The sequence below is a fragment of the Lissotriton vulgaris genome, chromosome 1_1 (assembly GCF_964263255.1).
Source record: "Lissotriton vulgaris chromosome 1_1, aLisVul1.2, whole genome shotgun sequence".
Lineage (NCBI taxonomy): Eukaryota > Metazoa > Chordata > Amphibia > Caudata > Salamandridae > Lissotriton > Lissotriton vulgaris.
In genome coordinates, this window is record NC_141685.1 from 1,142,236,611 (window position 1) to 1,142,251,008 (window position 14,398).

Genomic DNA, 14,398 nt, shown 5'->3' on the forward strand with positions numbered 1-14,398 from the left:
GCGTTTGGGAGCGTAGAAGTTGACTCGGCTGTTGAGGTAGCTCGGGCCTTGGTCGTGTAGGGCTTTGTGTGCGTGGGTGAGGAGGCGGAAGGTGATTCTCTTGTTGACGGGGATAATTGTATGCATTAACAACATAAAAATGTGAGTTTTCTGGGAAGCACAAATCTAGAAAAAGAACTACACTTTGGGATTATCATTGCACTTATAGAACATTTAAACATATTTGCTAATGTTACCACTTTCTACTTTACCCTGCACTTGCTGTTCTTCTCGTATGGCCCTTAATGGGTTTCATGTGAAAGGCGGTGTACCAATAGAAAGCAGACCTTCCCATCACACACAGTTCCATGATCAGACAGACAGATATCAAGTTTCAAGACAAACGATTCCCATTATCGGACAACCTTCTTTGACTGCAGCCCAGGTAACACAGGGGACAGAATTAAACCACTTCCACTTATGTTTTAGGTTCCTTGCTAGTCTTTGGTTTGTAAATGTTTTTAGGGTTATTGTTGTATTGTTGGTGGAAAAGACACTAGGAGCCAGGATGTATTCTAGACAAGTTTATTCAGTCTTCAATTAAGGTAACAACATCTCTGTACTCCAGCCAGCCTAGTGTGGTACCAGCCCCACCAGGAGCAGCCTCCCCAGCTGCTCAGCCCATCTCCAACTGCCACATTAATCCCACTTAGTCACCCAGGCATTCCACGCATCACAGGCACACCAACATTCTAATACTAAGACACACTCTGGCTGAGCAGCTAGAGGCAGCAGGACTAGAATACCTGTTATAATTATGTAAAATACAACATTACCTCTGTTTCTTTAAACAAAAGAAAACAATTACATTGCAATACAAAAACATTACTAATCTCAAAGATGCACCAAATGGAAAAGGCATCAAAGAAGATGGAATCATTAAAAGAAGTGAAAATCAACAATAGAACAAATTGCGAATCTCTAGAAAGCAGCGTTAAGAAATCAATACTAGAACATATTTCTAAACGCTAGGATGCAGTGATGACAAAAATACATCACAAGAGAAAAACTTTCTGAAAAGGAAAGATGGTAAAGATAAATACAACATAAGTACAAAATCCCCATCCCCCTTCAAACGAGATTCTCTAATTCATATGAGAACATTGCATTTTAACTCATATCAGAACATAGCATTATCTTCCACATACTCTTTAAATGAAAAGCACTAAGACCCCTAAGGATAATCAAGGATAGTGCTAAAGATAACATGACCTAGAACATAATCCCACTAGTAGGGAAAACCAAACAAATGGGTCGTCACCCATACTTTGCACAACTGTAACAGGGATCCCACAACCAACCCCGCGTAGGAGTACACCTAACTTGTGAAACAAGCACCTGAAGCAACCCCCCTCGTGGAAGTTACATACCCCCATATAATAGGAGTAACACACTGTCCCAATGGCGTCCAAAATAGGAACTAAGAATCCAACATGGGAACTAACTGAACCATGTACCGATCCCTTTGAAGAGATTACACTAAGTAGGAGTAACCAATCCTACTGCCATCCCTGGTGCGCGGGAATTGTTAATCTAGAGTATTTGTACACCTTAGAATAGACACACAGAAACACGCCGGTGAACGACCTCTCACCCGAGTTGTAGGAAAACACTTTACCAGCACAACCCACAATTCCTGGTTACACTACACAAATAACATGGTCTAATAGAGAAGAACAAAACCAATGTAGGCAATAACAAGAATAATCACAAATTTGTATTGTAAAAAGATGTTGTCACCTGAAATGAAAACGGACGTACTTGATTCAGAGGTTGTTACTGGTGGTAACAATAATATAACTTTCCCCAAATGCACCAAATAGGAGAGATTACTCTCACAACGTAAAATAGGCAGTCACTTACATGTAAAAGCTGACTTCAATGCCTAGTTCAAAAACAGTGAGTGTGAGAAAACATCACTAGATGGCAGTGTAACACAACGGAAAAAGTACATGAAAATACGATTGTGCACACATATTTAACAAACTTCTTCGAGAAATGGTTTGTACCACCCTGACAATTTCCGAATAGAATTTCCTTACTGCCATATTTACTTCTAAACAGTAAACGCACTGTGAACTTCGTTTCCCATGTGCCGTTAAATATCCAAAGCATAGTTCACATGCACCACGTATCTTATGAGCTGCTACGACGTTTTTCCACATCGCTTTCCACAAATTTTCTATTGGCAACGTCCGTGCCGCTACGTCGTTTTTTCTCAACACTTTTCCTCTACATTCTCTCTCGGCAACATCATCGTCACTTTCTACTTCCTGCAGTCCTATTTCACTGTCACTGCTCCAAAGACGTGAGAACACAAAGAGGACTCATCGCTGCTTCACTGAATCCCCAAGAACATTCCACGACATCATCATTCACTTGCCGCTCTGGACAGAAGAAGATCTCAGTGATGGACCAAAGCAAGCACAATGCAGGACCAGGGACCAACCGTCACCACACAGCTTCACGTAGCGCGTTTCCTCAAGAAGCAGTTGGAGCCTTGCGCTAATCTCCTCACGTTAAGAAAGGTAACTCTAAATCACTTTGACATTAAATGGTTTTGCTGTCATTCTTTCACCAAGCTTAAGGATGAGGGTCAAACACCAACAACAGTAAAAACTGTCCCTCCAACTCACGAAATCCATTAAGCTGTGGTGACTAGTAAACTTATAAACAGCATTTTTTAAAATAAATGTCAATGTCACTGTGGTTTTAAAATCAAACTTTCTCTGTGCAGCCAACACAATGTGTTGTCACTACAAGCTGTTAGGTGACAAGTTCTTGTTATTTGTAACTACACATCCCAAATTAGTCTCTTGACTGTAAATACACCATAAGCTCTGTAGAGCGCTGTGAGTGTAACTCCACCATCTGGTCTTTTTTATACTGGACATCACAAAAATTGTGCCTTGAGCTCTTTACAGGGACACCCAAAATCGGTTTTAGCTGTGCCACTCCTCCAACTCACAGTCGCTGTAGTATTCCCAGGCTGTAGTGTCAATTGTTGGGGCTGTCCATAGAAAGGACACTGGTGGGGCTGGCGCTGGCTTGCTTGGAAATACCTTCTTTTTCTTCTTGTAGTTGCTTGATGGATCTCTTGGTAGATCTGTTAGTTCCTCATTTTCAATGTTTCCTTGTTGCTTAGCCGTACCAAGAGCTTGTGGGGTTCAAGATTGTCCTCGTCGCCAAAATAATGTTGTGTTGTTGGTGGAAAAGGACACTAGGAGCCAGGATGTATTCTAGACCAGTTTATTCAGTCTTCAATTAAGGTAACAACATCTCTGTACTCCAGCCAGCCTAGTGTGGTACCAGCCCCACCAGGAGCAGCCTCCCCAGCTGCTCAGCCCATCTCCAACTGCCACATTCATCCCACTCAGTCACCCAGGCATTCCACGCATCACAGGCACACCAACATTTTAATACTAAGACCCACTCTGGCTGAGCAGCTAGAGGCAGCAGGACTAGAATACCTGTTATAATTATGTAAAATACAACAGTTATCATGCTATGTCTAGAAGTCATTTTTCGTATTTCTCTCTCCAGTGAAAGTGTGCCCTGGCTTTAACCACTATGTAAAAGGGTCTCCTGCTGTGCTAGATTATTTCACACGGGAGGCATTCATCCAGCTTGATGCAGTTCTTTCAGCTTCTACATGTTCTAGACCGGACAGCAGGCTCTCAAGAACTCATCAAAAAAACACACAGCCTTCAGATATTACGTTCTGATTGAAAGACTAGTAAAAAACACACTGAGGACTACCCTACCATCATCAGAAACATCGGCCTGCTAGAGACATCACAAAATCGGCACTTTGCGATTGTCGGACCTTAAGGACATAAGAGCAGAGCCTCACCTTCCATCGCGAATGGACTGTGTAAAAGATAATCTCTCGATGTCATTTTGCTGCATATTTATTTTATTATTTTACCTAGGCAGTAGACCAGCAGCACAAGAAGGCAATCAAAGGTAGTAATATCACAAAAGATGCATATTTTGAAAATATCCTTTACAGTCTTACTCCAGTTTATCATATTTATTTTCTGTACTTCAGCAGGTATTTAGGGCATAGAATTTTCAAATAATTTTTGTTCTGGGCAGAAAACAAAAACCATGAATCAAATGTGTTTGCTATTGTTTATAGCTTCTTAACTCCATTCTCCATCGCTGTATAGGCGAGACCTAAAAATTAGGTCAAGCTAGAAATACTTTTCTGTGCTGAAGTTCAATGCATGTTTAAACCTTTTTTGTTCGACTAGTACAAACCCAGACATACATCTGACATAATCCAGGCTGCAAAATAACTATGAAATGTTTCTACTGATTTGAAGTGTGCCACCAGCTACCCGGGCTGGAATCCCCCCATCTTTTATGCCGTTATCATTTTGGGATTCTTTGCACCCTAACATTGCTTTTAAACTTTAGCTAAATATATTTTGCTGGAGCACCTGCAGTCGACTGGATACTGTTTCAATTTTTTAATGCTGGGGGTTCCTGCCTTTGCCAGCATTTTAATGACCCCTTCACAAGTTTCAGAAGTTGGGTGTTATGCTACCAGACCTCCACACCACTGTTCATTGATATGGGGTAAACAACCAGTTCAGGCTTTTATCCCTACAGAAATGTTGATTACAACCAAGGAAATAGTAAGGTAGAAGCAAGTCAGAATTAATTTTTGATCTCTTCCCAAAATGGATTCCTTTCACCAAAATATTGTTACCTTCAACACTTTCAATATAACAAGAAGACCTGTATTCCTCCAATGTTTTACATTGCTTCAATATAACAAGAAGACCCTTATTCCTCCTCCATTGTTACACATTGCTTCAATATGACAAGAGGACCCTTATTCCTCCTCCAATGTTACACATTGCTTCAATATAACAAGAAGACCCTTATACCTTTAATGTTTCACATTGCTTCAACGTAACAAGAAGACCCTTATTCCTCCTCTAATGTTACACATTGCTTCATTATAACAAAAAGATGTTACATGTTGCTTCAACATAACAAGACCTTTATTCCTAGAATGCACACTTATTTCTCCGCCAATGTTACACATTGCTTCAATATAAGAAGACCCTTATTCCTCCTCCAATGTTGCACACTGCTTCGATATAACAAGAAGACCCTTATTTCTTCTCCAATATTACACATTGCTTAAATATAACAAGAAGACCCTTATTCCTCCATTGTTACACATTACTATTACCAAAGTCCTCCTACTCACACTGTGACCATTGGTAGTAAGATACAGAGTTTCTCGCAGTAAAGACTTCACCTTTTCACACTTAAAAAATTTCACATTTCTTGTCTGGAAAGTCACTTTGAGGCATTCTCTACCGCTCAACTCCAACAGATGGATTACTTAGGTCAGAACTCCGAAACGGGAAAAATCCTACAAACCTGGTTTCTTTGGAACAGAATGCATTTGCGCATGCCCCCATACAAATGTGCAACACAGCCGGCAGCACATCATGAATAGGGATATTAGCTTGGTCATTTAATAACCCTTTAAAGACACATTATTTTCAGAGATGTTTTAACCCATAGTTGCCTTTTTCCAACAAGTGTTAAAGCCAATAGACCAGTCCCCTCTACAAAGCACAAAAAAAATCATCCATGGTGGAGTTTGTGCCACCAATTACAGCACATGTTGCAGCCAGAAATTACAATGATATTATGATGGGCCTGGAAAAATAAGGAAACAAGGTTCTGGAGAATCTGAAGTGCAGGGGAAGGTTGGGACAATAGGATGGTCCACTGCCTTATTCAATCCCCTTTGCCCGAAGCTCTTCCTTGACTCTCTTCAGGTAATCTGGATCCGGGTAGCCAAACCTGCACAGAAAGAAATAATAATTGTTACTAGTCATTTGTAGAGTGCACCTCAAACAGCAGAGCTCTCTAACAGTGGTGTAGCTCTGTCGATTTTGGGGGTTAAATAATATACTTTAGTTCCTCAAACCCGATCCGATTTACCATTTGTGTACCTTCTTAAACTAATTTTCTTAAATTTTATTTTTTATGTTAATTCTTTTTTAATAGAGTTATTCAGTTGTACATAAAGTTTTCTTGGTTATATATAAAGTAACAAAAATACTTATAACACGTTTTTATTATAACTGTTCAACATGCTGCACAGCAGCCACACTGCTCTACAACATAGCTTAAAGACATAGGAAAAGCCAATAGCTGTGGCTCAACACTTATAAGGTCCCAAAAGCGAGAGGGACCTAGTGGCTTTGCCAACGCTGGTTTCAAATGTGCAGAGCAGTTATTCACCGCAAATTTAGCTTAAGGGCTAGAGCAGAGGACTTTAAAACTGAGCAGCCAGGTTTGAGCATGGCTGGAGGATCAAGCATTCTGTGATTCTGAGCAAACCACTTAATCTTCCCGTGCCTAAAATGAATGTGTCCATCTGTATTGCAACTGGCGCTTATGTAAAGCACTTTGGGTAGAGGTTTTTTTTATCTTTATTGGTTTTTCAGTTAACACAACACAAACAACAAATATACATTGTCGATGCAGGGGTACAATTCAAGCTGTGATAACAGAGTACAAATAGTGAATCCTTTTGATATACATTAAGGTAGAATATCCATACATGTTATTACAAGAAACTCCACAAGGTTACACATGTCGCCTTAAAGTACAGTTATCCATACTATCACAATTACTCTGCGGTCCCCATCCCTACTCCGCCACTTGCTTGGTCTGTTAGCTCTACCCCCACCTCCTGTTCCCTCCGGTTCTCCGGTTTCCTTACCCACCAGGTATTGCTGAAATATACTCCAGTAAGTCCTTGGCCTAGACAGCGGTGGTAGAAGTTCACTATAGGCATTAGACTGGGTATTACAATAAATCATGTCTCTAGTCCACACCTCCTTTTTTATTACTTTGTGGAACCCCAGCAATGCGAGGAAAGGGTCTGGGACGGAGTGCATGGCCACCGGCACAGTGCAGTGACAACAAGATGCGGAGTCTTGTAGGCCATGTCTGAACAACCATTTTGGAGTATAGTACGTTCGCTTGAGATATTTAAAATGTTTAAGGCAGTGTCTGCCATTTATCGATATTTGTCTAGTCACCTCGCAGCAATATTGCCATTCCTTGTCTCCGATTCTACGCCCCAAAACCCTCTGCCAATCCTGTCTCACTTTCAAGTTCATCGACCTTCTGGCGTCTTGTATGATATTATAGAGCCTGGAGACTAGTTTTGCGGGGGAGCAGGCTTGAATAGTGTGAGTAAGGTGGTTCCTGCAGACTTCCTCCCAATAGCGCCTTTAAAGCGTGCTGCACACTGAAGTGCTGATAGCGAACTAAAGGTGAAGGAGTATGCCCCTCAGCTAATATATGCTCCCATTTCCGGAATTCGCCCTCCTAGAACAGATCTCCAACTTCTGTAATGTTAACTCTGTGCAGAGCCTTGGATACTTCTCTCTCTTTACCTGTTGGAAGCCAAGTACACCATTCTAGAGGAATTGAGGGCGAGTATAATAACGCACCCGGGTTTCTATCTAGCAGATTGCGCCAGGCGTGTACGGTGGGATGGAGGGAATCCAGTAAGCTATGTTTTCTAAAGGCATCTTAAAATTTACCTACGGGAGAATGTCTGAATCAGCTGCCACTTTCTCTATGTGTATGTGCGGAAGGGACACTGGACCATGTGTCCATGCATAAGCGTGTGAACACTAAGCAGCTCCATAATAAAGATCTAGGTCTGGGGCGTTAAGCCCCCTCATAGAATATGGCAAAGTGAGAATTTCCCATTTGACACGCGGTTGCTTACCCGCCCAGGCTAGCTTAATCAAGAGTGATCTCATCTTGGAGAATATGTGCGCCGGAAGTACCATGGGGATGTTCTGAAAGGGGAATAACAGTCTAGGAAAGACAACCAACTTCCTTAGGGAGATCCGCCCCATTAACGAGAGGGGTAATCTTATCCATCTGGCCACCTCTTCCTCAAGCCTCCCCAGTGCCCTTCCATGGTTGTCAGCAATGCACAAATTCAGGATACCTTGGGAAGTAGGTGCAGCTTGCAAAATGCAGGATGTTCAGGAGTTCCGGTCCCACGTCTCTCGTGTCCGCTACAGGTCTCAGCATTGCTGGGAGCGCAGGTCAGCGCCAGAGAGGTCTGGAAGTCCGTGTCCTGTGTTGCAGATTCTTCAGGATCCGGCGGGAGCTTCAGAAATGCAGACCGGCAAAGATGCAGTTGGTGCCTGTTTGAACAGGGTGGTCACTCCTTGACCACAAGGGAGATTTATTCCGTCTTTCAGTCGATATGGATTGTAGAATGTCCAAGATATATGTTGCAGAGTTTCGTCCAGGGTAATCTAAAGTCCTAGGGACTGGGATCCTATTCTTATAGCAAGATTAGGGGTTGGGCTAACTCTAAGGTCCCTCCTATGGGTGGACCTGGGGAGGGGGTGGTTACACCCCTTCCCCTTTGTCCAGTTTCGCGCCAGAACTGGGGCTGAGCGCCCCAGCGACCGGTTTGAACTGGGAAATGCATGGAGCACCTAGTGTGCCCCAGGCAGTGTCTGAAATGCATTCACTAAATGCAACCCACCCTGCCCCAATACACTACAGCTTGTCTGGGGAGGTGCTAGCACCTCCCTGGACAGGAAACCTATTGTCCAAGCCTTCCCTGCCGGAGTTTCGTCCAGCAGCAGGAGGGCAGACTCGTGTCTGTGGCAGAAGCATCCATTTTGTGATGCTGGGGCTCGGTTTAACTTTAACCGGGTTTAGCAGTAACTACTGTCTTCTCCCTCTAGAAGGGTGGAATGCTACCCCCGCCTCCAGGACTGGCGGGGGGGGGGGGTAGTATTCCAAAGTGTTTGACACCTTACACATGTTTTGATAAAGCCAAACCAAAGTTAGAATTAACCGCGAGGATTATAATGCACTTAAGAGTATATGGTATGGCTATATCATAGAACAGCTGTAAGGAGATGGTTCCGAAAGCTGCAGAGGGACTCAGCTCATGCTAGGGCACCCTCTCACACATAACCAAGCACTCTGCCTCCAGGATTGTCAAGGCCTGCCATAGGAGTGACTTATAGGTTAATATGTGTATATATATATATATATATATTATATGTATACTATATCTAAGAAAGGGGTGATTACACCACCATACCCAGGCTGCAAGTACAGACCTGTGGTGTCAGTTTGGAAGGCTAACCAGGGGTGGCATAATAAATGCTGCAGCCCCTGGTAGGCCTAGGGTGCACCTATGCCCTGGGTACCTAGAGTACCAAATACAGGGGCTCACAAGGGTGACACAGTAACCAATCTGGTATGTACCTAAAGTACATGGTATCAATTTAGAGAGTGAACAGCTAGGCTGTGGGCCTGATTAGCAGGGCCACACTAAAGTCGAAAAACCAGTGAATCACAGCAAAAAGTGGGGGGAACCATAGGAAGCAGACCCTACTCTCCTACAACCAGTAAGAACCGCTCATGGGACGACAAAGGCCACAAAAGATACGGTTCCGCAGAGGGAGTAGATTTGAGCATCACAAATTTACGGACGCTATGTTTTCCCAGTTTAACATGATCTCTACCAAGCTTTTTTAATGACTTAAAAGTCTTCTTGACAAAATCCACATCCTCTACAGTAATAAGATCAGGTTTTAAAAAAAGGTCCGGCCCCCCTAGCTCTTCGAAACAACCCTTGATATATTTTAGCCATGGAATGCGTAATATGAAATCGAGACTTAAAATTTCTGTTAAGATCTGGTGGTTAAGAACTAAATCTTTGTTCAGCCAACAATTGAGCCAAAACAATAAGGGGCGCGTAGCCAAGATATCACAAAGGAAAGGCAACCCCACTTCTTCATGAACCACCAGATTAGAGGTACCCCTTGGCACTCCGAGGAGATGATTTATAAAAGTATTCTCCACCACCTGTAGGGCATCAATTGCTGCATAACCCCATATTTCACTCCCATAGCTTGCAATGGCAACACTATTGACTGGTATATATTTAACATTGCCGCAATAGGGCGCTCACCCATCTTAGTGGCAAAGTTGAAGATTGCTGTGTTCGCCCTTGTGACCTCCCCTTGCTCCTCTTAATAAGGGGCCCCCAATTCAGGTTTTCGTCCAATAAAACATCCAGATAAGAGAATGTCGCAGTCAGGGGCACCCTTTCATTGCCCACTTTAAATACTGCTTCTTCGGACGAATCCCGACCTGCATGATGTAAGATTTAGAATTATTAATTGCTAGGTCATGGTCTTATATGAAGCTCCGAAAGGTGTCAAGCAGGGTCTGCAGGCCCCTTGCAGTCCTGGCAATGAGGACCGCATCGTCCGCATATAGCGGGACAGGCAGACCTCGACACCCCACATAAAGAAAATCGACCCCTGTTTTTACCAGGGTCTTGTGTAAGTCGTTAATATATTAGTTAAATAAAAATTAGGCCAAAATGCATCCCTGCCTTACACCTCTCTCAATATTAAAATCCCTTGAGACACGGAGATCCTCGGTGTATCTAATGTTAGCCTTGGTGTCCCTATGCAGATCCTCAAGGAAGCCAACCAAATTGTCCTCCACCCCAATGGCCCTCATGGATTGCCACAGTTTCCCCCGATTGACACAGTCAAAAGCAGAGGAAAGATCCATGAAGGCCATGTAGATCGTACCTTGGCGGGCAATTGTGTACTTCCCCAGGATCAAGTATAAATTAAGGCATTAGGCTAGAGTGGAATGCCCTGGGAGAAACCCATATTAAATGTCAGCAACAATCGCATCCTCTTCCGCCCAGGAGGCTAATCTTTTCAGAATTACCCCACCTACAACCTTGACCACGGAATCAAGAAGGGAGATCGGTCTATAGCACAAAGTGCTATTACCATCGCCCTTCTTGAAGACCGGTACAATTGTTGAGGTGCCCCAGGACTCCGGGCAACCGACCCAGGCCGCCGCGTTAAGCACGGCCACCAGGACCGGGGCCCAAAAAGGTGGGTTTGATTTAAAAAGGTCCTGTAGGAATACCATCCGAGCCTGGAGCCTTATTGCACGACAGCCCTAAGATGCCCATCGCCACCTCTGTCTGCTCAAACATTACTGGGACATGAGTATTAGCCCTAGCTTGGGGTTGTTGGGGTACCATCTCACTTTTAAAAATAGCTGTAAAATGTGTCACCCATTCATCCTCGGTTATATTTGTGCCTAATTCTCTGTCCCTAGCCTTCTCAAATAAGGGACGATTAAAAATGCCCCAAAACCTAGAGCTACTTGCTACAGTACTGGGCTCCAATAATTCTCTCTAGGTTTCCTCCTTCAATTCACCTTACCTGAAAGCCAATGCCAGCTTATATATGAGGCGGTGTGCACTGATCAAAGATTAATCTCTTGTGATAGTTTTTAAGGCTTCCTTTAATAGTCTTTTAGCTTTAGAACAGGAAGCGTCAAACCATCTGGGTTCAGAAGGCAGTGTTCTATGAAAGGGGGCACTTAACAAAGTCCATACCTTAGAGATGATACCATCAAAGGTCTTAAGGACACCACCGGGTCGGGTGCCCGGAGACACGCAGGATGCTATCTCAGATGCACATATAACTTCCACCTCGCCATAAAATAAGTCCAGGGAAACCTGAGACCACTTTAGGCGGAGCCTTCCATCTGTGGATCTCATCTTGCCTGACACTAGCACCCTTGCTTGACTTGTCAAACCCCCCCCCTCCCCCAAGTGTACACAGATGGGGTTATGATCACTAAATACCCTATCCATAATTGTAAAGCCTCGTAGGTTGCTCTGTAAACCAGCTGAGATCAAAATATGATCAATGAAAGAGCCCTTGTACCGACCTTTAAACGAGGGTACAGGCTATTTGCTACGTGGAGCAGAAAAAGCCATTGACTGAAGCAAATCAAAAACATTGAGCATATTGTTAAGGGCATCCCCCTGAGCAGAGTGCTCAACGTGAAAGTCCTGCATCCTTGCACATTGCACAACCCAGCTCTCTCATACAAGTAGTTTTTAGGGTCGCCACAAGGGTGGATGTTAAAGTCCCCCTTCACCATAAGGCTGTGAGCAACAGGACCACAGGACTGCATAATAAAACTACTCAGCTTAGCAATCTTGCACTCCCCCTGAGCAGGCATGCCATTATAAAGGTAATGATTCCTAGGCTGTCCTTCCCTCTTTTAAGGATAATAGCTTTAAAATCGTTATCATCAAAAGGGAGTTGCTGAATCTTACAAGTCACAGCCAATGCTATAAATATGGCCAAACCACCACTAGCTCTTCCATGCACTGACGGGGAAGCCGGCACAAGAAAGGCTTTATATCCCTCCAAAGAAGGTTACAGTCTACCAGCCAAGTCTCCTGGAGACAAATCACAGAAAACTGCCAGATGAACTGCACCCACAGAGGATCCTGAATTTTCCCTGCCAAACCTGCAATGTTCCACAACAGGACATTGTAAGTATCTAGATTGAGCTGCTTTCCTTGATGTGCAGCCGGTGGAGTCACCTGCTGCTGAAGGCTTGGCAGCCCAGACTGCCCCTTATCACAGGACACAACATCCCGGGTGGATGGGCGGGGAGACTCCTGCTGTTGAGATTGGTCTCTTACTGCCTCAGGATTCATATGCAGTCAATCACGCTCATCCAGCCTTGAAAGAGCTAAAAACCTATTCAAAAGCTCCAGCTGTGGAACCGGCTGGTGCCCAGCTGGTCGCAACACACCTCCAATGGATTGAGAGTGACCTACCCCCAACACTTCGGAGGGTCTTCGAGTCTGCCGGTTATACAACAAGTGTGGATTCAATCGACTTCTGGGGTCGGCCTTATAGAAAAAACCCAGGGGCAGAGCCTTTGTACCAAAATCGCTGTGAGTAGAATTAAGATAAACATCCCTGAGGATTCTATCCACAAGGAAACTACTATTAAAATTCACAATGGTACAGTCACCCCCTTCAGATTTCCTCGCGCTCCCTATCCACCCGACACGGCGCGCCATGATGATATTACGTTTCACCATTGGGCCCACGGAGGTATTGCTTGATAACCAATAATTTACCTTGTTTTTAAGCTGAGAAAAATTCTCCTGGGACCCTTGAGAAAGTGGCGGAACGTTTGCCAAGATTACCACCAAGGGCGTGGATTGGGGCGGGAGATCGATAACTGCTAAATTCTGGCGGTCAGAGATGGCGACTCCCTGCGGTTCAACAAAAGCACTTCCTGATCTCCTGATCTCCGGGGAGCCTGTCCCTGTAAAATTATGGGTGGGTCCCCATTGGATGCGGGTCTTGCACTTACACTACCAACCAGCCCATCTGTGTTATTGGCAACCACTTTTACGCTACCATGTTGGACACTACTGGGAGGCCGAGATTCTGCTACCTTCCCAGGTAGAGAAATAGATCTTGGCGCCAAATTAACTGTATTCAGGTTCAGGGACACCAGTTGCGAAGAATAAGAGGGTTCTAGAAGCTTATTTTGTTCTACTAGAATTTTCTCTATATGATTTAATTTATCTAAAATGGGACTCAGCCTATCTTCCAGCATACAGCTCATGGTTGATTTGAAAGCTTCCATCATGTTGACTGTATTTACCATTGGCGAAGCAGCTGCCTTGATTTTGGGGACAGGTTTAAGGGGTACATTTGTCTAACTTTTTTGGCCTGACTCCCTATTGACTTAGCCTTCCTTTTTGCGCTCCCACTAGCCCTAGGGGCCCCCCAAAGATTTTGTAAAGGGCCAGCATTGCTGGACGCTTCCAGGGGCACATGGTCCAAGATACCACCAGGCCCATCAATCCCTGTCGTGGGGGCAGAGGCACCACTCTCCCTATTCACGATGATCACAGTGGGAGAGAGTACTCTATGGGGTGCCTCACGAGAAAAGTCATGCATAGGAGATTGAGTTTCAGTAAACTGAGAGGTGTCACCCGACCCAGGAGATGAAAGAATACTCTGTAGTTCTGTAATGACTTTCCTTGGTGGATTGATGGTCCCCCCGAGAGAGAGAATAGGCCTTTTGAGGGGGATCTAGAAAGACGCCTATTCACTAGTTCGATTTCCTTATCGATGACTGAGGCAGCTCTTATCAGAAAGTCTTCCATAGTAGTGACGTTAGCCCTCGTAGCGACCCTCGCCCCCTCCTAACATGCTCGAGTCTTCCTTCTCCCCATGGTGCACACCCAAGATAAGCCCCCTACACCCACAATGAGATAACAGCCCAAATATCAGCACAGTACCTAGGGCCCTGATTTGAATAGACCACCGCGGAATATTTAGAAAAGACAATAGAATAACCCCTTAGGTGTATTACTGTATCCACAAAAATGGGGCTATACCAGTACACTTCTGCGGGCAAACAGCTCGAAAGATGAAATAACACGATACAA

General features: G+C 44.2%; 1 protein-coding gene across 1 annotated transcript in view; it reads right to left on the reverse strand.

The window, feature by feature from the left end:
* Window positions 1-3,937: 3,937 nt before the first annotated feature.
* Window positions 3,938-14,398, reverse strand: part of LOC147748802 (E3 ubiquitin-protein ligase DTX3L-like) — a 126,604-nt gene continuing 116,143 nt past the window's right edge. Inside the window, exon 7 of the mRNA XM_086963893.1 lies at window positions 3,938-5,874. Coding sequence (XP_086820019.1) covers window positions 5,805-5,874 — 70 coding nt within the window. The 3' untranslated portion in view covers window positions 3,938-5,804. The remainder of the gene's footprint in view (window positions 5,875-14,398) is intronic.